Genomic DNA, 27,183 nt, shown 5'->3' on the forward strand with positions numbered 1-27,183 from the left:
CATAAAATGACGTAATCGGGTGTGTTTTTTTAGAATTATCGGAAACAATATTTGGGAACAATAATTGAGTAATAAAATTTTATATAAAGTTGGAATTTTTTTATACTTATGTTTATATTTATTTTACGCCGGATAAATATTTCAGGTGATTTTCAATGTTCTTTAAATTTATTTACAGAAATATTAAAACAAGAGAACTCATATCAATTTAATGAACATCTAGCCAATATCATTCAATTACTTTTTTTTTTTCAATATGTTTACACAAATATCGGCAATTTTTAACCGCTATCAAAACTTGAAAAACCCTTTCTACAACAACTTTCCATATTGTCATTTTATACATGTATATATATTTTACAAATATTTTACTTTATTTGATAATATGCTAACTCAAACATAAACATCTTTGTCATGAAATGAAAACTGCAGAACTCAAGAGACAACAATACTTAAGTGTTGAGTCACTTTTAACTGTGTTGGTTTGCATAAATTGTCTACCCTTCCAAGAACTAGAATTTTAATTTACGTTTAAACAGAACTCATTAAAAAAAACTTTATTAATGCCTTATTAGTAATTAATTAAGCAATTATATTTTCCTGTAGATCAGTATGAATGGAAATTATGCCTGTAGAACATATTTTCAGAATTTTAGAAAGATATTTTGGAAGCACAGTTTAATATGCATTCATAAAGCGAATTAAAGAAAGAAAAAAAATTTTTTTCTTTCAAAAGTTACCATAGCTACTTTTAAATTTTTTTAATATTTATATTAAAAAATTTACTTAAGTTGTAAATTTCTGTATTTGCTTACGGATAAAATCATAAATATGGCATCGGCATCATCTTTTTCAAAATATACTACAGTTTTACCTTGGGTAATTTTTTCTTATTAATTTTATTATATAAAATATTATCACCACAGGGTGAGGCTGTCTTGATGTCATTTGTTTTTTTTTCCATTATTTTGGTCATAGCTTTTTTTGGATGTTAAAGGTTTTGTAGCACATAAAAAAGTATTTTCAATACATTTTTGTTTTCCTCAGCGACTTTAGTGTTGTTTACATATAAACTGAATTTGGTTTGGTTTACTGTAAAAAAATTATGACAGGGTTGCATAAAACTTTCCCAGCTTTGGCCTTGATAGATTTTTATTTCATATATGCCATAAGGTCTTAAAGTATTAATGATTTAATTATTCGATATTTAGAGTACAGCTGTAAAAAATTATGCAATATTAAAAGTATAATTGGGACATAAAACAAATTTTTACATCTGAATTAGCCTTCACTAAATGATTGTTTATTTCATCAAAATTATACTCTTAAATTTGCTAAAAGAAATTAAATTTTTTGTAAAAAAGGGTTCCATTTGACCTTCCTGAATTGGTACAATATTACTCAAGACAAAAATAAATTATAGTTTACAAAAGAAATATGGTTATCTTGATGCTCCCTTGTCTTATGGGGTTGAAAATAAGACTAAAACATATATATATATATATATATATATAGCCAAATTTCAGCCTTTTTGGTTTATTGGTTTTTGAAATAAGATAAAAACTATTTAAAACTGATGTTTAATATCCTCTCTCTAAAGTTTAATATCTTAAAACTTTGGAATTTTAAATAACTTAACCCTTTTAGTGTTGAGGATTTTTAAAAAATCTTACCCTTCAATGCTGAACATTGTGTGCTAAGGTCAAATTAACTAATTTGCAAGGTTTATTTTAAATTTGTATAACTTGCTTATTTTTCAATGAAACTTAATGGTTCTTTTAATTTGTACATAATAACCTGTTTTAATATTAAATCTAGTTTAAATTTATATTTAATTAATTGCTTTTTTAAAAAGTAAAAATTATTTATACTCATGAAAATGTTTTTCTTAATATCCAACTTCAAGGTGGTCAATCCATTTGAAGTGTCCCAAAAAAAATAAACTGGTTACTTGACCAATTCAAGAAGTTGAAACTTACCCGCTTGTTTCCTACATGTTTTAGGTCCTTAAAACTATTTAAAAAATTTTTTGTTTTAAGCTGTTTACCTGTAGCGGCCATTTTTGTTACGGTGCGCACACTTATTTTTATGATTATAAGGGTTTATGGAAAAAATCATAACAAAAAAACTATTGGCCCTGGAAGGATAAAACAAAAAGAAATTTAATCATATTTTCTCAAGGTAATAGATTGGACCTGTGGTTTATTTATCGATCTCTCTTCTTTCTATGAGAAAATTACCAATAAAGTTGAACATGAAAAACTGTGAAATTTCACTTTGGTAATGTTTTTCAAGAGGCAAGGATGGCATACACAGGTTTGAATTATTTTTTTTATATGTAGGTGTATGTTAGCAGTATTACCGTAAATAATATTAGTAGCCATATACTTACCCCTAAATTTTTATGAATTTTTTAAAACTAATTTTTTAAAAAAAGTTTTAATTTTGGCTTCAAATATGTCCGATGAGGCTGGTGATAAAAATTTCAAATTTGCACAACTTGCAGTATTTTTGTAGATGTTTATGGAAAATAAAACAGTTTCTTGTATATTGTACCACTAAAAAAGTTATAACCTCTCAAAAATCATGAAAACCTATTAAAAGCAAAACCATTTTGACTCGCTAAATAAGTGCTGTAGGGGGTTTCTTGTCTTCTTTGCACTTTACATTTTTTATATTTAGCTCCTATGTTGTTGAAGTTGACGTTTTCAACATTTTTAAAATAGTTTTTTTTAAATTATTAATGATAGGTTGCAATTTAATAATTTAACCAATACCAGTAACCTAATGAAATTTTGATTCAAAAATGTTGTAAAACGTACCCAAACTGAGATTTCAATGAGTAGTTTGCATCATTTTTCAAGAATCTATCCTTATTTTTGTATTGGTTTATTTTTGTAAATACTATTGAAGAAAAAATAAATTGTAGCTAAATTTTAATTTTTCAATGATATAGCCTGTTTTTGTAGCAAAGAAAGTTTATGATTTAGTGTGGTTAACCAACGGCTGTGATATCTCTTCTGATAATTCTCCTGAAATTGTGTGGGAATATCCCATCACTGTACTTAATACAAGTGTGTCAACTTTGAAGAAGATTGGTACCCACCCTTTGTCTTGTTGAGACTTTTGAAAAATAAGTTGTTGGTTTTCATGACAAAATTCACAAATTTTAATGAGTTCTTTTGGCACTGTTCCGTACACTGTTTTATGACATTCTTCATCACATAAATTCCTATGAAACATTGTTCTTCCATTGTTTTATGTGAAATTACTTGAAAATAATGTATAAATTTAACTGACTTTAAAATTTTTATTTTGTTTAAAGAATGAAGGAGATTATGAAAGAAATACAAGACTACAGATGAAAGCTGCATTCAAAGAAAATCTGCTGGACCACATGGCTGCACTGGATTCTAATTCAGAAATTGGTCCTCAAACTCTTTCAAAAATCATTTGCACGCTCAGTACGATTTAATTAGTGACATTATTATTATAATAGTTAGCAGCATAATATTATTAGCGTATAACATATGTCTTGGAAAGAAAGTAAATTGCATTCTTACAACCTGTTGGTTCAACAAAATGTTGAATAACCGAGGGAGTAATATGAAATAGCTAATATCACTGGAATTTAATTATAATTGTCATTTACTATTGGATTTAATGCTTATTGAACTGAATACCAAAGTTCAATGAAGGTGAATAATCTGGTCCAGTTGCCTTTCGGGCAGGTAACTGTTGTTAGTATTTAGTATCGGGCTTTTTGTACAAAATGAAATACAGACTCAAATATTGACTCTGTATCTTTTGCAGTGTGTGAAAAAATACAAACTTGAAGAAAAGTTGGATATAATTAAATCAAACAAACCATTTCTGACAAAAGTTATGTCTAGTGAAAAATACAACTGAACAAATAAAGTTTAGTGTTTCAGTAAACCGTTAAGACTTTTAAGTAATTTCAAAAATACGTACTGGGTTGAACCCAAAAAAAATTTGGTAAGCCTACCTCTTAGTCTTCTTGCACTAAATATTATTATTGAGGTGACATCACACTTGCTAAATATTATTTAAAGAGGTCGTGTCTTACCCTGAATACTGATTTTACAGTCTTTTGCTTCTTTTAATTAAAGGTGTAATGTTTTTCTTATGTGATTTTGTAATAAACTCACCACATAAGTAACAAAATCTGTCTGAATTATTTACACACTTATGAGACATTATTAGACTTTACCGATCGGTCACTCAACACAGTTATCACATTGACTGAAGAAATTTTACTATTAAAAGCATTAAAGAATAAAGCCGACAAGCTTTGCATTACTTTGAAATTGCACAGAAATAATGAATCTTGTTCATGTAAGCTTGAATGAGGAGGTATGATATCATGACACGTGATGTTTGTTTCACGGTTAACAACCGAGTTAAAAATATATGCTAAGCAGATAAATATAAAATAATCATATAAAACAAAAAAAAAACTTTTGTATAATCGTGCATCATGTAATATAAAACATTTTTTAAATTTAAATTTTGAAATGTTTCAAAAATGTAGGATTGACAATACATTAATTTTCAAGATTAAAAAAAACAGATTGGTATCATGTACCGCATGTTAGGAAATAAAGATTGAGCTTATCAGTGTTATTTAACGATTAAGATTTAGTTTTAGATTTGAATTACTATTTTTATGCCTTTTTCATATTCTTTATTTTAAATTTAGCAAAATAACATTAACAATTAAAAAATTAAGAATATTATTCGATACTGATTTGTAGGTCCATTAAATTCCAGTGTTGAAAGTATTGAAAATTTACTAGAGGCTGGTTTGTCAACAATCTTATTACCGATGTGGGCATTCAGTTATGATGAAAAACTTATTGCGATGCGCAACCTGAGAGAAGCTGTAAATATTTTTAGCACTAAGAATGACGTAGTTCACCCGTTAAGTGTTGGAATTGATTTACGAGGACCTACAGTTCATACTGGAAGGTTGTTTGAAGTAAGAATAAATTTTTGTATTTATTTATTTCTTCTAGAATTTTTCACAATTGATGCTGTTTTCATGACTGTGTTAATTAATAATTTTTTTATTATTATTAACTAGGAGGAAAAATGCATTATGCACTATTAAGGAATTGATGATGTGGGACTCCCACCCACTAGAAAATCTAACATCTGTTCGCAGACAATTGATCCACCCCCAAAACTGGATGGTGTCCCTAGATTTGCTTTCTTATACATTTGCAGCTTTCGCTTACTTATTTCATTCTGGTTCAACTGGGTCTCATCAGTCCAAGTCCTTTGTTTTCCTTCTATGAATCGATTCGATGAAACATGCAATCTTCTGCCAAATAATCTTGCCGGTGAACATCTTCTCCACCATAATTTGGCGTTATATCGCCAAGCATTTTGATGGTGCTCCATCTATTGCATTCAAATAAGATGTCCTTCGCATTGTCTTCCCTTGTATCACCATATGTGGGCACCCAGGATTATTTGTTTTGCCAATCTTAAAACTATATTTATTAAAATATTCACGATCAAACAGGAGCCGCATCAGACAGTAGATTACCCTGCCAAACCTACTCTCATTGTTCCATCTTTCTTGCCGGTTCTTCATGGCCATAGTTCTGGTCAGACACCTGAGCCGATCCTTCAGCTCAGGTGTCCTCTTCAGGGAGGCCTCTCTCCTCTCCAGTGTCAGCAGGTCAATCGGGATCACTCCTGCTATTACCATTGTTGCCGGTTCTGACGCTACATGGTACCAGCAACAAATAATATTTTATTTTTTTGGAAGCGGAAATGCAATTTACGTGCATAGTGCCAGGCTCCCACCGGTGGACTTATCAAACCGCCATAAACAGACTACCAGCTAAAACCACCTCCCTTTCGACCAGGACTCGGCCCGGAACCGAGGCCGCCATCAGTTTGTACCTGGCTCAGAGCGATCCCGGGTCACCCTTCTTGGCCCGGAGGAAGCTCCTGATGAATCAGGCCACACTCTTCAAGCCGCTCAGATCCCGAAGCATCATTGCAACCGCATTATGGAGGCTTAGTGCTCCGAGATCCGCCTGTAGTGTCTCTTGATCTGCCGACCGCCGAGCACACGGTGTGCTCGGCGTCGTCCCGTACACCGGAGTAATAGGCGTTCGGGAGACACCGCTTTCCCTACGGCATGGAGATCTGTCAGGCGAAGAACGTGCGAGTTCGTTCTCCCGTTTTTCACCTGCGCGTCGCCTCCTGTAGGCCGCCTAGCGCTTCCTTGCCAAAAGAGCAATAGGTATGACGCCGGCGACCATCAGAACGGAAACCGTCCGATAACGCGGAAGCGACTCGCTAGGCAGCGGTGAGCTGCACCTGCGCTATCCGCTTCCGATTTCTCTCAAATCTTAACGCGCGGGCCCATCGCCTCCTGTGTAACAGGAAGGAATGCATCGTGGACATCAGAAGTCGCCGTCTGCTAGCCTTCGGTCCGCCGACATCCGCCATGAGCCGGCTGAGAGCGGTTATGGCCCTCGCGGCTTTGTCGGTGAATCTCCGTGCTGCTCGGCATAGCTGAGTTTCAGGTCGATCATCATACCGAGATACTTCGCGGCCGGCTTTGTATCGACAACCTTATCCCCGATCCGCAAGGGGACGAGGGTGTCGGTACGCTTCCGTTAGAACCACGATCTCGGTCTTGCTGCGAGTTAGAGACAACCCGTCTCTAACGCGGGCCCTAGTCGGGCCCCGGTTCACGTCGCGGTTTGCAAACAAGAAGCACAACGTCGTCAGAGTACCCAAACTAGACCGACTTTTCAGACATCTCCAGCCTCAACATAAAGGTGGCTTTTGCGTCCAGTCTCGCAAGCCGTCGTTGACGGCGTTCCAAAAGTCTACCCCTGAATAATAATAATAATTTTATGGAGTTTAATCTTCAAAAAAAAAGTCATCTGCTAGATATATTTTATACATTGAATTATACTTCTTAAGGGATTTAAAAACTCGGCTTTACTGTATAACCGGTTTTATCAAGAAGTGTCAGGCTGACAGTTCTTGGATTGGTCCGCAAACAGCTGGCATTTTACTAGGTCACACCGACGATGAACTGGCTTTACAAGTCTACTTTTAGAGTACATCTGGTGATATCTGATCTACATTATAAAAATTGAAAAGAAGAGACCTTAAAATATTGAATTTTTGTGAGACAGAAGTAGATTTGTATTCGTAGAATTGTCTCGTATTTTACGCTTCTAACTGTAATATACATGAAATTTTATTTACCTCTTAATTATTGTACTTGTTACGTCAGGATCCACAGGTACTAAGTTTATCTGCAGTAATCCAAACAATGCGCTGAGCAACCTATAGGTAGAACAAACGATACAGATTTTTTAAATTTCTCTGAATAAATTTTTCTTATTAAAAAAATCAGCGAGTTAGTAATGCAAATGTACGCATGTATCATCATTTTACAATTCTATGAAAATAGTAATTTTACTTCCGAAAAAAAATACAAGACGATTGATCCGTTTATAAAAATGAGTAAATAAAAAATTAATTAAAACTTATTTATAGATATAATTTCAAACAAGTGAATTAGTATTTACAGATTTATTAAATTACAATAAATGTAATCTCAAAGTGCAAACTCTTTCATTTTTATTTCCATAGTCTGACTTAATAATAGTTCTGAATTAGTACATAACATCTACTTTTACATTAGATAAGAATACTTAATCGCATAATTAGCATCTCGCTTAATAAAATAATGAAAACATAAAAAGAAATATATTTCAGTAAAATTAAAAAGGTACTCAGAACGTGGCGCAGTATATATATATATATATATATAAAAAAAACAGATAGAAATAAACGTTAAAAAAAATCCAGTGAATAGAAATTTACTGATAAAAGAATCGGAATTTATAAGACTTATCTAAGAATTTTACTTATTATTTTAGAACAAGCCAGTCAAAGTTAATGAAGGCACTACTCTAACGCTCACAACCGATCCGATATGGCAAGAAAATGGAACGGCTAGTAAGGTATTCGTTGACTATCCTGATCTGCCGTCTCTAGTTAAGTGCGGCACAGATATTTTCATCGATTGCGGATTAATTTCTCTTAACGTCTCGCATACCTCAGGTAAGATTTTTCTTTATAAATAAATAATTTTAAAAAAATTCAAAGCTTTTCATAAAAAAAAGATTCTTCTTTTGCTTGATGAAATTCTTTACAGAAACTCGAAGCTTGTACGCAGGAAGATGAAAATGTAACTTAAAAATGCTACGCCTGACCGGATTTAGATGTTCAGTGTTCATATAATAAATGCGACAAATTACAGGATCTACATGTATTCAGGATTCTGATTTAAGTTAAAGTCGTTTACGTATAAAAAAGTTAAAATAGTTTTTCAAAACGGTTTTTTTGAAAATTTGCCCCTCCATCGCTTCGTATACTGGAGGATATGGTTGAGGAACTATCTGACTCCAGGGCATTTGAAGTTATTAAAATTAAAATGTGCAAGAAGAAAAATCAGTTTTACCTATAACAATAGTTAACAAATTTAAAGTGTTTTTTAAGCGGTATTGATGAAAATAATAAAAAAATATCATCTACAAAATACTGCAAAACTGTCGCAACATAAATATCCCGCTGATACTGTTCATATTTAACTTCATTTAGTACGATAGCCAAATTATCATAATTTTCTTTTATTGTCGCTGAACAAGCTTACAGAAATATATGTTTTTTCCTTTTTAAGCGAGACTGCTTTTAGGCTGTATTTAGATGAATCTACGAAAATACAGCACTCGGAATGCGTATGTTTCATATTAAGTTCGTTCATTAAACCGTCAATATCACAACAGACGAACAGGGTTTATTTCGTTTTATAAAAACTTGAAAATGTTATTTTCCGTTTTCGGTAAAAACTTCTATTTTTATCTAACAAGTTCCACCGTTAAAGTCCGGAACCAAGAAGTTCATCCTTTTTGTTTTGACAAACCCACGTCACGCGCCAAATTATTTAATTCGTTTTTAGTTAATGTTCACTGGTGGTCGGTAAAAACATAATCATTACTATCGGTCTCAGGAAGTTGCGGGTCAGACCTTGATGAAGAATAACATCGCCTAAGTTTAAAGGCGCGATCGGCACTGGTAATTCTTAGCTGTGAGGAATGGGCCTTAGCGATGAAAAAAAATTGGTATACTCAATTTTGCCCTTCTGGTTTTTTGAATACCCCTCTGTTTTCGTAATGCAGAAGTAGCAATAAATTACACGATCAGACGGTCCACTCGTACAACAAACGCGAGGTGCCCGACATTTATCTTGATCTCTAATTTGACACTTAAAATATATAATGTAGGCTTTTTGATTTCCTGAGATATAGATCTAGTCTGCGACTTTAAATAAAATCTTCCACATACGCAAAACTTTTAAAGGCTCGTAGAATGCCGTGGAAATACCCAGTAAAGCCAGATGTAAACAATAACAGGTAAAAACAAACAAGTTAACGGGTAGAAAGGTTGACAGGTACGTGGAAATGGAACGAGGTAAGGCATTTCTTTGAATCGGTATTTTTATAACTACTCGTGGTAATATGAGACGTAAAAAGCGTTTTCATTAACGGTACTAAAATCATGTCAAGCACTTACGGTTCACTCTATATCATGAATACAAATTTAATCCGGTGGAATGTATTTGATCTCCGATCCCGCCTGGAAGTTATAAAGGTTTAGGAAAATATTATGACCCGCAATGTTTCTCCAGGAGATACTTTGACGTTAGGATGATTTTCATATCTGCGGCTACCAGAATTTTCGTTACGATGGTACTTACAACGGAGAATAGAGGACATGGTGGTTTGGCAATTTTTTTAAATGAAATAGTATTAGCCGACCAGATTCCACTGCTAACCCGCATTCCTGCAGTGGCAGTTACAGTTTTAGTAACATTTAAGTTAAGATTAATGTTTATAATTTCTACCTGTCCCCCCCGAGTCTGATTTTTCAGAAATAAATATTTGCGATCTTTTAAGGCAAGTCCCCGCTCTCTCGTTTATTGTTGGTGACTTGAACACCTACCGTGTGTCTTGGGGCACAAACTCGTGCTCATCGAGGGGTAATATGATCGATAGAGTAAGGCAATTCTTTGATTTTCTCTTCTTAAATGTCGGACCTCAACGTTCCTCTCATCATATTTGACCTATCTTTTTTCTCAACTTTTGCTTTCCTTTGCCTCAAGTAGACGACATGTAGCGTCCTTTACGTTTACGGAAGCGATCGTAAACCGATAATTACATCTACGCTTTCAAAACCATTCCGCTCCCGCGAGACCTCTTAGATGGATCGTTGAGAAAGACACCTTAAGTAAGTTCACGAGCTCGCTAAGTCCGACAACCCGCACGACTCCGATTTCTATCGTACGGAAGAACTTCTACAAATTTTCGGCTCTACGTCTAACAATCGGTCATAGAAGTTAATTATCGTGGAATATTTTATTACTTCTCTTGCTAAGGTAACGAGTGCTCTTGGAAAAGCTTTCACTGGGTCAGTCGTACATTACCGTACTGTTATATTTTTCAGCTGCACAAATTACGGTCTGAAACCTCCATATTCATCTTCTCTGAATCATGCTACGAACCGGATGCTCAATTCTCGTTTGACGAATTTATTACACGTTAAATAATTCCCACGATGCGATATAGCATCCCGACTCGTCTTCCTTATTCTGCTTTAAGTTATCTTCACTCCATGTACAACAGAATATTCTGTAACTGTTTTTCTAGCAAATCGGGCAAAGACTTCGGTAATCATTAATACCTGGGAACTTTTTAAGGATTAAAATGCGGATGTTGGACCTCATCTGTTCGGAACAGATCGGTTTTAAGCGGGGGAAATCATCCGTTGACCACCAGGTAACCCTTGAAGAGGAGACTCAGAACTCTTTTCTATACCGTTTTTGCCGGCATACGACACTGCCTGGCGAAGAGGTATTCTCAATACAGTCAAGGAATAGGTTCTCAGAGAACACATGCCGGCCATTTGTAATTTCCTTAGCAACGATCCTTCTATATAGAGGATTATCTGATAATTTCCTGTTGGAAAGTGGAGTACCACAGGGGAGTAAAGTGTAACACTGTTCGCTGCGGCAGTAAATAGTATAGTTAATTTTGTACACAAACCTGTTAGATGTTCAATGTACGTTGACGTTTTCTCAGTATGTATTTCACGCACATCCTCTAGCACTACAGAACGGCTTCTATAGAATATTCTATCCCGCCTAGAAGTGCGGTCTAACGCGATTGACTTTTCATTATTCCCGGAGAAAATCGTATGCGTTTCCTTCTCGCGCTTAAGAAAGGTTTACAGTTCCCTTATTTTGCTGAAAGGCGAAGAGACTAAAGTTGTCGTTGAAGTGAAATTTTTAGGGATCCATTTCGATGACGGCTAACCTGGGTTAAATGCTTAAAGGAACCGCGTTTAAAATGTCTAAAAGAGTTAGATATGCTACGGGTGCTAACCGACACACAATAGGGTGCGGACAGGATTTGTATGCTTCAATTCTACCGCGCTTTGATTTGATGGTGTACTCTTCCTACGATCTACGGTATTAAAGATGCTGGATGCTTTGCATAACTCTTCTTGTCGATCTCGTTAAACCATCTCTTTGGAACGGACGAGTTGATGTCGTCCTACGGAGCCCGCATCAAAACCCAATCGCACAATCCAAACTTTGAAATTCTTTTTTCTAATCCCTGTCTTTGTCGTTACGAAGACTCTTCGGTCACTCGCTCCATTTGGTGGTAGAGCTATCCGCCTATTCTTTTTTTTCTAAATTATTAAACTCCGTTCGTTCTTCTCGTTTAACGTATGCCCTTATTCGCTTTGGAGACTAAATTCTATAAATATTGACTCGACTTTGAGTCGATATGTCAGATTAAAAACAAAGTCCGATATTCTTCGACTAGAGTTCTCTCAGAATCTGTCTGATTTAAAGCCGGATGCAACCGCCTATTAAAATGGCTTTAATTTATTCGGCTGCGCTTTTGTTGCGAGTGAGAGAACATATCTCTTTGGACTCCCGTCAATTACAACTGTTTTTGCCGCTGGGCTTTACGCTATTAACAAAGCGCTGAACATAGTGAATCCCAGAGGTCGTTGTGGTCTTATCTGTAACGATTCGTCGAGTGCATTGCAAGCAGTATTCGAGACATCCTCTTGTTTTGGAAATACACGAAGCACTCTATCCTAACACAACGTAATTCTTGTGTCGGTTTTCTGTCGGATTCCTAGCCGCGTTGGAATCCCAGAGAATGCGCATGCTGATGTTGACGCTAAGGATGCACGTATTCAACCCGCATTCAATATTCGTATTCTTGCCCAAAGCTCCCTTTAATTATTTTCAGACCTTTGCGCGCTAAAATCAATTGCGGCCAAAAAAATGATTCAAAAATCAATTTGCGCAAAACTTTTTATCGTTATTTTATCCATATGTATCAATTATACGATATATTCATATCTAAACGAAACAAAATTAGGTAACGTCTTGTTTTAGATTAACATTTTTAACTTTGTCTTCTGCATTTCATAGAAATTCATTCTTTGTAAACTTCACTTGTTTTACTTCTTGACCGTCGGATAAATTCTCATTTAATTTAATTTAATTCTCATTAGGTCACTCGAGTGTTCATTTTCGAGTCCGTTTCGGTATTTTGTTTTTATTTGTCGCTTTATATGGAAGTGAAGCTTGGACGATCGGAGTATCTGAGATGAAAAGATTTATGAAAAAGCTTTTGAAATGCGGTGCTATAGGAGAATGTTAAAAATCAGACGGGTGGATAAAGTGACAAATGAAGAGGTATTGCGGCAAATAGATGAAGAAAGAAGCATTTGGAAAAATACAGTTAAAAGAAGAGACAGACTTATAGGCCACATACTAAGGCGTCCTGGAATAGTCGCTTTAATATTGGAAGGACAGGTAGAAGGAAAAAATTGTGTAGGCAGGCCACGTTTGGAATATGTAAAACAAATTGTTAGGGATGTGGGATGTAGGGGGTATACCGAAATGAAACGACTAGCACTAGATAGGGAATCTTGGATAGCTGCATCAAACCAGTCAAATGACTTTCCCGATAAAAAAAAAACTTTCCCGACTACAGCTGTGTTGGTGTTGGATCGGCGAAGCTATTCAGGAAAGGAATAACGAATTGTTAAAATTTTTAGTATGAAGATTTTTGCAAACGTCGACGTTTCAAGGTAGCCTATACATACAAAAGTTATAAAATTGTGTGTTGGCCTGTATTTTAAGACATTGTACCTCTAATAGTGGACCGGCCCGACATATATTCTTCGAATTTGCTTAAAAGATTTCTATATAAGAGGTATGTGGTATATGAGGGAGTGATAGTTTCGTCATTTTTAAATTTTTACTTTTTGAATACCGGTAATAAAAAATTGAACTTTATAAGATGAAAGTAATTAAATTATCTAAATTACAAAGCTTTAAGTCGATCAGATTAAGGAACGGAGAAGATATTTAATATGTTTTTAATATTTTTGCCTCCTATCTCAAAAACCGGTAGAAAAAAATTTTAATTTAAATATTTAGCTGTGTATAGGGTGGCTAAAAAGTTACTCCCTAAAACGACTGAAGACTGAAAATGACTGAAGCCAAAAAAAAAATCTATATCGACTTTTTTATATTCCATAAATTAATTTTTTTTTGGAAAGCTGTATTATATTTCGCTTTTTAAAATCAAAATCGATTCCTGAATTTCTTTTAATTTTGTATCTGGAAATCTGCTAAATGCAAACATACGCGTTCAGTAAATAGAACCGTAGCCGGTGAATCGATATCATTTTGACATTCCGATAATATTTCTGTTAACATGTCGCTCCAAAAGATTGAATTTTAATCTGTTAATTGTAATTTTTACATACCGATAAGCATTAATAATTGTTAAATCACTTTTTTGTAGATATTTGCATAAGGATGTCTAATACATCTTTTAGAGAAAATATTGCGACTAGATATTGTGAATCAGTCAGAATTTTTTCACAATATTTATGAACGGGGGTCATTGCATTCTGCTGTGTAACTTTTACAATACTGAATTAATGTATCGTAATTTTTTACAAAATACCTGGATGACCGTCCAGCCTCATTTAACGGTTTAAATGATACAACATCGTGCTCTAAACTCGAGCAAATTTTTCAAAAGTATTCTTTTTGATGCCGCACGAGTGAAATATTGTGTTCACCATTCGAATCAGAGTTTCTATATCCTGCATAATAGACGTTTTTCCAAGCAACATCTAATCCTAAGTCGTCCCTGAGCTACACAGTATTATTCGGTTAAATGCGATATTACTCTTTAGAAAATTTGCTGCTACCCTATTTTTCTTCCCGAGCGTAACACCGGCTCCATCATTTGTAAACATTACAATTTGTTGTGCGATGAACTGCCGATGACCGAATAGAATGTTTTTATTGCGAATAGTAGTTATAAACGCCCGTGAGAAAGTCACGTTGTACGCTACTCCGTAGTACCGATTAAACGTCACTAGCTGCTCCCTCGAGCACATTTCGTAGCATCTTATCTGCACTCATACCTGATCCGAGACGGTCGTATCCGGATGGACTCTCCATTCTTGTTCGGATGAACATTACTTTAAATCTTATTTAACTTACGTTTGCTATCTGTAAAGTTAAGTTATAAGTTACAAGTGTAACGTTACAAATTATTTTAAACCGCCGAGACGTCGTACAATTAAACAATTCTTCAGTAATCAACAAGGCGTTGTCTTCATTCAGCACCTACGAACATATACAATCCACATTCGCTCTAAAATCTACCGCAACGCTGTGGACCGACGGCATCCCGTCGACGTCGCAACACGTACGGTGTAATAAAATACAGATACCGTAAAAAAAATCCAACGAGTAGAAATTTTCTGATAAAATATTCAGAATTTACAAAAATTACCGAAAATAAATTAAAATTTATTACGATATTGTTTTATAAAAACGCGTTTAAAAAACTTAAAAACACACCACTCGAAGAGAAGTCGAGTAATGTTCTTAAAAATATTTCTTAAAAGTGATAAGAATTCGAAAAACTACATTACCTTTAATAGAATAAAATACTTAACCCGGTCGGTAATCAAAACGCTACTTTTTCTTCAGAAAATCTGAAATCTATACTAGCTTTTTTCTTTTTATTTATTTATTTTTTTGCTTGATCTTGTCTCATAAGCTTTAAGCTTATGAAATAAGGAAATGGAAATGCGTGGAAGATGGAAATGGAATTACGTAGAATATGAAAAATACCGTGCCTCAACCCAGGACCTTTTAATATTGAAAAGTCGATCGAAAAACCCGTAAAAACAAATATCTTTAAAAATGCATTTTCTATTGAAACGAAGATTTATTTGAATAGTATTTTAGTTTTTTAAATAGCGTATTGATTTTTTTTTAATTACCTGGTGCGGATGTAAGCGGTACTGATAGTTGGAAGTTTAGAAAATTGGCATTCGGAATCGGCATCCCGCTGTATTAAATTATAAACGCGGCTACTATTCTTGTTAGATAAAAGGATGAAAGAAAGGAACAGAAAAAGCAAGTTTCCTTTACCGAATAGATGCTGCCCGTTTAATTCCTGACAAGACAGCTGTACAATTACGGTGGTATAGGTAATGTTTACTGCTTTAAACTGAACCGACTAGATAAATATAACGACTGCGCTATAATCTAGGGAGCGGCAAGTGTATTGCCGCTATCAATCCCCTAGTGTTCTTTTCCGTAATCCCGTGGCTCAAAAAGATGAGGATGATATGTACCGACTCGGGTTGACTGTTCCCGAGATATCTGGTTAATTAAAGCCCAACCACCAAAGCGCACTGGTATCCTCTGTTTAGTATTCAAATCTGTATAAAAGTAATTTTACCTTTACTAGAATTTGGATTTGTCGAGACGATTTTACCTGGTGGGTTAACTAACAAATAACGTGTCAGTTTTAGCGAATAAATTACTACTTTGTGGAAATAAAATATCGGTGTAAACATATACTGTATAACACGTTATTAAGATATAAGTTTATATAATTAGGTAAATAAAGAGGAATTGCCTTTTTTGTTTACTTTAATAAGTAAACAAACCTCATCGGGTCGTGGGGAACGGGCTGCTTATTGTTAACTAGCTGAACAGATTGCGAAGTAAAATTTGTATAAAATAATGTTTCCACTTACCGACGCTTTCGGAGTCGCTTTTCCATCATCAGGGATTTGATTGAAGTTGTTAATTTTTATTCATGCGTATAAATTCTCTATGTATAATTATAATTAAATTTAAGTTAAAACTGTTATGTTCGTAATAGTCTATCAGAATTTGAGTTAGTAGGACATTTTATTTTATTATTATACTGTGATAGTATATGCGCAAAAAGACTGTAATGATTATTTTTGTATCAGGTGAAGAAATAGTTTGTGATGTTTTAAAAGGCAGTATGTTATACAACAACCGAATCGTACAAGTGTTGGAGGTTCCTTTATCGCAAAAAGACTTAACGGATAGGGATATAGAAGACATTGATTTTGCGATGCAAATGGAGATGGATTATATATTTATTTCGGGTGTACGTTTTGAAAGTGTAATTAAAGAAATTAGAAAGATAATAGGTAAGCAAAAAATTAAAAAAGAAATTATACTAATAGATTAATGAATATAATCAAACGATTAACTAAAGCGTATAAAATTACAGTATTTGTATGAAAAAAAAAGTTTCAACTAATGAAATCGCTTAAAGGGGATGCGAATGCGTATTCTTTCCGGTGTCAAAATTTGAACCATTTTCTCAGTCAGTTTTACACTTATCGACTTCGATTTTTTTCTACTCGTTTTTTGTTTTTAGAATTTTTAAAACAGCTGTTTTTTGATTCATCAATTTTTAAGTTAGAAATAAGATTTTATATTTCACAATGTTTTTCGCTCATTGAAAAAAATAAAAAAGTAACTTGTTAAAAAAAAAATCGATAATCCGTTGCGTCCGTGTAATTTACAGTCAAGAACACCTGGTAAAAATTTCAACTCGATATCTTTATTGGTTACTGAGAAAACGGATCATTTATATGAAGAAATATGGTTTTGAGAAATCTGCTATTAAAATAATACATACACATAACGCAAGTTTAAAATCACCTAACGCAACTTTTACGTTGGAAGGTTATAGGTATAACATTGTTTATAAAGATAGTTTACATTTGAAATAATAGAGAAAAATTTCCCTCAATAAAAGTGAAGTTTCCGGACTCGACAAAGAAATATTTTGGAACTAAAAAAATTGCGAAAAACAAATTAAAAAAAAAAAAATTAAAAAAATGCTCCCGGTGACAAAAATTTCTATAAAAAGAATCATGAACACTTTCCTATTAATCACATTTTTATAAATAAGGTCTAAAATTAAAGCTTAAGTATTACGGAATCATTTGGCGCTAAAATTCAAAATTTTTTTTTTCATTCGGACCCTCCTTAACACAGTAGGTATATAGATGGCAGCAGAATCCAACTTGCATTAATTTTAATCAAAGCAGCAGCATCAATTTCTTATCTAATAGAATTCTTAGTACAAATTTACTAATGATTAATTAATATTTGTATAGAGGTTATTAGGGAAACTTGTAAAAATTCCAAGGGAAACTTTTTTGTAGTCGCAGTACTTTTTTTTAATTTTATTTAACCTCCTGGACCACCGTTAGTTATTGCTTTAGAGGATGAGATGAATGACAATTTTTGTAGTGTGAAAATGCTATGCCTGACTACAATGCCTATTCTACAATGTGAAAAGAAAAACTTCATCAGAGCATATTCTAAAGAAATTACAACTCGATTCCACAAGAACATACTTAACAAATTTGATGTTATTTAATTTTCTGAATATTTATTGTAATGATCGAACGATTTATATAGAAGTTTAAAGGCTTATATAATATTCTCTTTTAAAGGTGAGAGTTTTCCTTAAAGAAGCCTGAGCCTCCTCACCTTAAATGATTTTTAATATCTGGAGGAAACCAATTTAATGTAGCATACATTTAAGTCGGTCTATGAAAAATTATTGTAAAGTACTTTGTTTATTTTAATTTTAATATTACAATCTCACAAAAGCTTGAAATGTATTTTAAACAGAAGGTTGATGAGTAGAAAGTACCAGATCTTTGCTGGAAACTGAATCCAAGATCAACTGATTATGAATCAGCATATGTTAACAGCTAGATCAGCTGGCCACCAGTATTATGTTGTCCTAATCTGTGTAAAAATACCTTATTCAGTCGATTTTGGACATGATATGGTGGTTTTATGGACTTTTTGTTAAGCATTCATCAGATCCATATTAAGGATGTAGGAACATCTTTGAGTCTCTACCTTCAATATTTGCCAGGTTTGACAGGAGAATGGCTCTGCCTATAGGCATATCCAAGCACTCTTATCCAGTGGCACTACAAAAACCTAATCGAGGATCAAGTGCTTATCAGATAAAGCTGGACCTCCTAATCCTTTCAAATAAAATATAAAACAATCCCTTGTAATTAAATAATGCTTGCATAAGGATAATGAGAGTTAGTGAATATTACAAAATATTATAAATAAATGACTATTAGTTATTTTTAATGAAAAATTCACTTATTGATTGTCTGTGGAAAACACAAAACTAGCATGCAGAGCTTTTATGATGAGAAATGACTCAGTAGTTGGTTAATAAATGCATTGCACTCATATACTTTAAGTGATCTGTAAGGTAATAGAAGTGTTTCATTTTAATCGGCCCAGGCGATTTTCTCATAAACTTCACATGATACAAAATATGATATGTTACTCAGACTGGAAGCTGACACTTCATGGTGACTTTAACTTGACCTTGACCGTTATTTCAAGGTGAAAACGATTTTTTTCAAATGGAATGACTTATTTTTGATCCTACCGATGAAAAGAGCTGACAATTTTGCATTGAAATATGTGGTTACTTATGAATATATGACCTTCAACAAATTTTGAATAACCATCAGAGATAGTGTTATACAAGTTAACACATTTTTGAAGGTCATAAAATATTCCTAGAATATTTATATTCCATGCATCTGGCAAACTATGGGAAAGAGCATAAAAATTACTTTAAACTATAGTATAACACTAAATCTGGTGGTTAACCACATGATCGTATGTTATATAAAATTAATTTTAAGATGAAACTCGATTAAGATAGTTTTTAAAAATTTCTATTTAAACAATTTTTGATTCTGTAATGTAATAATTAATATTTTTTAGCATTTAAAAAGGGTGGAATTTTATTAGTGGCAAAGATTCAAGATAAAATGGCAGTCATTAATATGGAGCAAATAGTTCAAGAAGCAGATGCTCTAGTATTGGTTAGAAATTGTCTAGCAGTAGAAGTAACTAAAGAACGTACATTTATAATTCAAGACAATGTAATTTCTATGTGTAAAATGGTAATGTATCAATATATATATATTATTTGACTAATAACTTACATTTTTACTAGTTGAAGTAAGTAGAGTATAAAATTAAGTATTATAAATAAATTGGGTTCAAATTAATGGAATATCATCTTCCAAAGGACTTTCAGATTTAATTAGCAGCATTTTTTCAGAGAATCTACTGATAATGCTGTTGTTAATACTGCTCCTGCTAACTCATTGAAGATAATGCTGCTAAGTAGTTTTGATATGGCCTTTGGAAATGTTTTATTTTGAAAGAGAAAAGATTATAATTGAAAATTTGACCACTTTTCAACATGCTATTCATTATTTTACTTGTACAAGAAATCTATTAGAAAGAAAACACCCTCAGGTATACAAGATCAATGTTTCATTACACAGTTCAGATATTATGAAGGCATTCAATTCATATGAATCAAAGCTGGGTTTGGTGATTTCCGTTACTTAATATCCTTCAAGAATCACATACACACACGCGCGCGCGCACAATTAGAGAGAGATTTAGGCTTTGGTTTTTTTTTATAACAATCTCTATTTTCAGAGTGAGCGACAGCCTCTCATACAACTTCTGATCTAAAAGGCTAAATGATTTGTTATCAGAGTTTTCTTCACTTCCTTTGGTTATCTAACATCAAACAGCTAGACAGAAGATGCTTGACCCAAAATATTTTAGTTCCCAGTACCAACTATATCTAGTTATCATCTAACTCAATACCAGGTAGCACCTAATAAATTAATAAATATATATAATATTATTTTATTTGCTCTGTTTCATTAAAATGAATTATTTCTGTAATTTCTGTATTATTTTTTTATTATTATTTGTGGGGTGTTCAGTTTTTATTTGTACTTAGTTATGTTAGATATATTTAAATTTTTTTTGTTATGTGTCATCACATAATTAAAAATCTTGTTTCTGTTTAATGATTAGGAATTAAAAATAAAAACTTAATTGTTTATTCACAGTTAGGTAAACCTATATTCATTCAGGAGGGAATAATATACAAATATTATTACGATGAAAGAGAAGAAAGCATTGAATCTGAGCTTATTGATATCGCAGATGTGTTTACTACATTACAAAAAGGTGTTGATGGATTTGTAATGCGAGATAAGTACACATTAGAATTAAATACTAAAAAGCTTTTGAAAGAATTACTTAGAATATGTGTACTGGCTGAACCATCTTATTGGCAGTCGCACTTCTTTAATAAACTTTCAACAATGGTAAGTAATATAAAAAATCCTTATAAAATTTAGTTGTTACAGAAAAAAGTTGTAAAGGATTCTGGAGAAATGTGTAAACTATACTCCCTTATAATGTGATTAGAACTTTGCTTCAATCAAATATAACTATACTAACTATAATCCACGCATCCACACACCTACTTTAATTCCTTGATATTTGATATTGATCCTTGATATTCCCGATATGTACCTTACAGTGGGTATGAGGCTAAATAGGAAAAGAAAGATACTAAATACCAGAGAAAGTAGAATTTCAGTTTCATAATGATCTTATAAAAGCATACTTCCATTTGATTAAAAAATTACCATTGATTCTAAATCATTTTGATCTGTTAAGTTGCAGAGTACAGAAAAAAATAGAAAAGAAGAAAAAAAATTTAAACAACGATAAATATAATGATACAGTTTATATTTCAAATAAAATGACATGCTGACTTCATATCCATTTGGATTGTAATTTATTTTTATATTTCAAACATTTTTCCTTCTTGCAAGTTATCTTTTACTAGGCTGCATTCAATGATTTGTTTTCCTCTATTTTCAAGTTAAATCATCTTGATCTCTGTAAATATTTTATTGTTTATTTGAACTTTTTCATATGCAACAAGTATCTATTTATCGATCTTCCATTTGTTTCACTTCATTTCTTGCATGATCTCATATATATTACATGAATATTGTACAACGTATCAAGAAAAATGATAAAAACGTTGATTCTGGAAGTCTTCTGTTTGTGCAGGAAGTATAACTACTCTATTAAAACATTCCTCGATCACTAGAACAGATTATATTGCTATTATAATAAGAATCTTATAACAGAATGTGACCAGAAAGCGTGGTGGAAATGATGGCATTAATATAATTTATCTTAACTCGGCCTCGAACTATTGACCTATCTCACATGAAAGAACCTTCAGGACTAACTGAACTAATGAAGTAATGATATATATTTACAATAAGAGACAATCTATATGGAAGGAACATTTTCAATAATTAGTTGATCGATAATGTATTGCAGATGGGCATTCTGAAACAAATTTGTGTGCGTTTAGAAAAAATTTGGAAGTCACTTACCAACACAGTACCAATAAATGAGAATAATTTGACAATAATATGAGAATTGGAGGATGCTGATAGAAATCCGAACTAGAAAAGTACCAGTTGTTTGTAATGTAACAACTGAAACAAGTAGGAAAATGAAATGTACTGAATGGCAATTTTGATAGATTGTCAAAATTTACATGTAAGGACTGAAAGATACTATTCGACTAGTAGAAAGTTTTAACAGCACCTATTTTTAAAAATAGAAATGTGATGAGTAAAAGAGTTATAAAGAAGTAACCCTATAACAAGTTTGCTATTGTAAAATGAATTGTGATTGAATGATTTTAAGAAAGATTGACACTTATTAAGCAACTTGAGGTACACCTTGTGAACACGAAGTTCTACCTGATGAAAGATTAATCCAGATAATCTTAGAATTACTCATTTGATGATATACTTTACTATACTTTAGAAATACTGTAATACTTTAAATTTTACGTTTTTGAAAATCTACTGAAATCCTTGTTTTTTTACATTTTCAAAAATAAAATAAAAATCAGCTCGACAAATGTTGTTTTATTAATAATTGATCACACAGTATGATTAATTAATTTGGATAATTTAAATCGATTTAGGCTTTACATCCAATTCTGTAAGAATGAGTTGTCTGTAGTACAAATAAAAGTAATTGTGTATGACTAATAATCTGGATTTATACATGGAATGTTGTCTTATTATATTTACATGTTTCACATAGTGATATGTTTTCAACATTTTCCAACAGTAATAATAAATAAAATTGAAGTAATATTGACAAAAACAAACAACAATATAAGTAGAGAAAAATTCTCATTTATTAGTCACAATAATTTAAGTGAATTAAACAAGTGCTGAATGTTTTTAGTTTTCACTTATGGACACAACGTTAATTTGGCAGAGTTCACAGATAAAATGTGTGAAATGATTTACTTACATCCTTTGCTCAGAAAATCTTCTATTGTTAAGTAGGAGGCATGTTACATGTTACTATTTCACTGCATTAGTTTATTTTTATCTTCATTAAATTTAGAAGAGACCTTAAAAAAGTGTTCGTTGTACACTCTTAATAGACATGATCATTTACATGTCTACTACTCTATAGGCAGTAACTTCAAAAAGAGTAATAATATTCAACTTATAGTTAACCGCATCGGTAACTATCTAGTTGACCAAATACAATTACTAATTTACACTTTTCTAAAAAAAAATTCTTGATTTAGATAACAATTTATAATACTAATATCGCATAATAAAATAATAACAATAAATGATTAAATTTTTGCCCATATTTTTAGCACATAATTCAAATTTTCACAGAAAATTAATGAAAAAGATTGCTATCTGTAAAAGGTTTAGAAATACTACTTAGATGCTTAATGTCTGTGCGATATTGTCTTTTTCCAAATAGAATCTATAAAAGCATCCAATTATAAGCATTCAAAGTTGCAATCTCAGAAAAATTTTGTTAATAATAAAACAAGGTAAAATGTGTGCTACATGAACAATTTTTCTATTTCTAGATTCGTCAATTATTCTAATTTTAAATTTGTCAACGTCTGCAGGGTTTGTTTTGTAAACATTATGTTTAAGCTACCCCAAAAAATTAATCCAGAGGAGATAAATCTGGTGACCTGGCAGGCAATTCTATGGCTCCCCTATGACCTATTTTAAATATCTACTAAATTTTAAATGAACAATTTCCAAATTGCTGGATAGGTTGTAGAGGTGCCATAGAACGGCCTGCTAGGTCAAAAATATATATTATAATATTTAAAGTAAATATCAGTTGATACAGCCTAATTATTAGTAATTGTTTATTATTATCAATATTATAGCACGGTTTAAAGTTTGTTATTGAATGCAGTATGAATGTAAAACGCAATAATGTACGCATTATGCAAAAAAAATTGCAATTGCAAATGCAAATTTTGCAACTGAGCAAAAATTGTTTGTGCAGCATGTTTTACCTCGTTCCATGTTAACAAGATTTTTGTATCATTGCAATTTTCAATGCTTATAACTCGATAACAAAGGGATTAACAGAAAAACGGGTTTCACCGTTGTTTTTCTTGTGTAAAATTTAAAATCAAAATCATATTCACATGTTCATCTATTTAAAAAAATTAAGTTTAAATCAATATTACGGATAAAAATTAAAAACCCACCATAATGCAGATTTTTTTAACTATGTAGAACCACATTTCTTTCTGCCTCAAAAATCTCTCAGATGTGCAGTATAAAGCTGTTTCCATACTTAAATATCACCTGATATATGGATTCCTCATAGAGTAGAAGTAAATTTAAGAGCTGTATTGGAAGTGTTCACTTCCTAAGAATTGATTTAAAACCATCTCCTGGAAAATAAAGTGAAAAAGTGTCAGTATACTGGAAAAGTGTGTCAGTATTGTAGCGGGTGGAATTTCTATAGATAATGTACGAGAATTGTCTTTCTAATAGTAGCTCTTTTAACCAATTGAAATTCACTGCTTATATGTTATTAATCAGAAATTGACAATTTTTTATAATATGAATAATACTAGATGATATGTAATCTAACAATTTTGTATTTGTTTTTATCATAATTTTGGCAATCCACTTTAATAATTTTGGTAATATATTTCAACTTCTTACCAAACAATTTGAACAAATAAGGTGAGATTTTGTTTAAAATAAAAGGTTTAAAATTTTGCCTAATAAAATATTTGATAAAACTTTTGTTACTTATTAAGCTATTAAACATTAAAACATTTTAAAAGTTGCCTTTTGCATTTCTCAAAGGTTAAATTTTCAAAATTACTTATTTTATATAAGATGATGCATACATATACACCAGATTTCAATATAATATATCATTTTGGTCTTTAGACATAATTTTATTAAAAAAAAAATTTAAAAAACCACAAAATGGCAAACAGATTGAAAACAAAGCGATAGAGACTGTTTATCCACATGAAGATTTTTATTTATTTTGATATCCTGAATCACTCCCTTTAGTATGGTCAACACCCAACACTACATTCTGCATTTTCATCTACCCTTTATACAATTACTTAGAGCTTGCATTTAGATAAAGTAAATAAAGCTATCGAATGAACACTATTAAATTGAAAGATTAATAATGCGATTTAAAAAAAAAAATTGAACTCTAATAATTTACAAAGAAAGACCTTATTGAGTAATTTGATGAAACTTATTTTTACCAGGCGATTCCTCCAGTCGATCCAGCTCATGCAATATCAATAGCTGTTATTGAAGCAGCAATGAAAGCAGGTGCGTCTGCAATATTAGTTTGTACAGCATCAGGTGCATCAGCGAAGTTACTCTGCAGGTATTTACCCAGAGTGCCTGTAATTGCCATCACAAGGTATGGGCGTGTAGCAAGACAGCTTACATTATACAGAGCTGCTGTACCTTTTCAATACATAGGTTAGTTATTTTTTTTGTTATTATTGTATATAATACTGTTTTATAAAAACTGATAATACACCCTGATTACATATAAATAAAAATTAAACCTTCAAAACATAATGAAAAGTTCAGTAATGCAGTACTGCATTGTATACTATTACTAATATAAAAATATTTTGTTAATCCTTAAGTCCTGTCGTCAGTTCATTTTTGACTTAGAAAAATTTGTTTTTTCTCTAATTCAATAGGTGAATGAAGCAATATGTGCTATCCTTCTATCCATAATCATAGAATCGGGGATGGAGCATTGATTTAATTTGATTTGGTCTCCAGACATTCTTTGAGTCAGTTGTTTTCATGCAGTTTATGTCTCAGGTCCTTTTTGAGCCTTTTTTTCTCTGTTTAGTCTCCAGGAACCACTGTCAGGTATTATTTAAGAGGATGATTGAGGATGATATGTATGAGTGTAACTGAAGTGTTGTCTTGTACAGTCTCAGGTCAACCATCTCGAGATGTGTGTTTAATTGAAACCCAACCACCAAAGAGAACTGGCGTCTGTGATCTAGTATTCAAATCTGTATAAAAGTAATTGCCTTTACTAAGATTTGAACGTTGGAACTCTTGACTCTGAAATCAGCTGATTTGGGAAGACGCATTCACCACATAGCCTGGTGGGTTCCTTTTTGAACCTATGATAGTGTTAACATAACATATTTTGATTTTGTGAAAAATGTATTTGTGAGTTTTGACACTATTTAGGATGGATCCCAGAAATTGAAGAATTATTAATGAATGATAATGACAGTGATATTGGAGATAAAACAATTATTAGTGGCTGTGACAGCAAGAGTGAAAATGACTTTGACTCTCATTTTCAACCAGAAGAGTTAGATAATGCATGTTTGTCTGAGAGTGAAAATGACCTAGCAGTGATCTACAATGAAGATCAAAATGATGAGGACATCACAATGAAAATGGACAGCAGTGAACGAAAAAAAAATATCTTGATTTATTTATGGAAAAATTCAATACAAATGGTCTGAAAAACATTAACAAGTTTCAGGCATAAGACAATACAACCTCGTTTATGTACACCAAGGCTTATCACAGAAGCAAGAAATATTGCAACTGATGAGCCAGTCAACTTTTGGAAAAAGCTTCTTCTTAAACCAAATTAATGAACCCGTAATACTTTAATATAATTTACACTCATTTATTTACACAAGATTGTGCCATAAATTTTTTCCTGTTAAACCTCATTTAAAATGGTTTTTATCCTTTATTGTCATAAAGCATAACATTCTGTAATAATTTCATATTTACAATAACAAATGGGTTATAAAAAAGTTTTTCAAAGCTCCACCTGTAACGGAGTGGCAAAAAGATTATTATGACTGTTTTTTCATCCAACTTAGAAATTTAATTAATTAATTTATAAAAGTACTGTAAAAAATTAATGAATAATTTTAAATAATTACATGTTTATAATAACAAATGTATTGTAAATACTTTTTTTCAACAGTTCCCCCTGTAAAGGAATGGCAAAAAGACGTTGATTTAAGATTTCAAGCTGGAATAGATTTTGGCAAAAGAAAAGGTATTATAAAGGCAGGAGATGTATTAGTGTTATTAAATGGCTGGAGACCTGGTGCAGGATTTACGAACACTATGAGAATGACTTACGCATCACAAACAGATCCTTGGTTGCATTTACCAGATTTTGAATTCGGATTCAAAGAAGTTGATACTGTGAAATGTCCAGCTAATACTGAATGTCCTTTTCAATCACATTATTAAGTTTATATTATTTTAATTTGTAAAACATCTATCAAAATACAATAACCTATTTATTATAAAAAGTTTTATTTTTTCTTTACATAAATGAGGTTTAAAAAAAAAGTGTAAAATATATATATAATAGATTTTTTTAACAAAACACATTTAAGAATG

At 32.2% G+C, this 27,183-nt stretch overlaps 1 protein-coding gene across 1 annotated transcript; it reads left to right on the forward strand.

Annotated features, from left to right (window-relative positions):
* The first annotated feature begins 831 nt into the window (after positions 1-831).
* LOC142330753 (pyruvate kinase-like) lies at positions 832-27,030 on the forward strand. Its single transcript, XM_075376197.1, has 9 exons — positions 832-879; positions 3,326-3,464; positions 4,776-4,999; positions 7,944-8,127; positions 16,456-16,662; positions 19,304-19,485; positions 20,461-20,721; positions 25,029-25,251; positions 26,756-27,030. The coding sequence occupies exons 1-9, from the start codon at positions 832-834 to the stop codon at positions 27,028-27,030; spliced, it is 1,743 nt and encodes a 580-aa protein (XP_075232312.1).
* The last annotated feature ends 153 nt before the right edge of the window (positions 27,031-27,183 follow it).

Source organism: Lycorma delicatula, chromosome 9, assembly GCF_047948215.1.
Source record: "Lycorma delicatula isolate Av1 chromosome 9, ASM4794821v1, whole genome shotgun sequence".
NCBI lineage: Eukaryota > Metazoa > Arthropoda > Insecta > Hemiptera > Fulgoridae > Lycorma > Lycorma delicatula.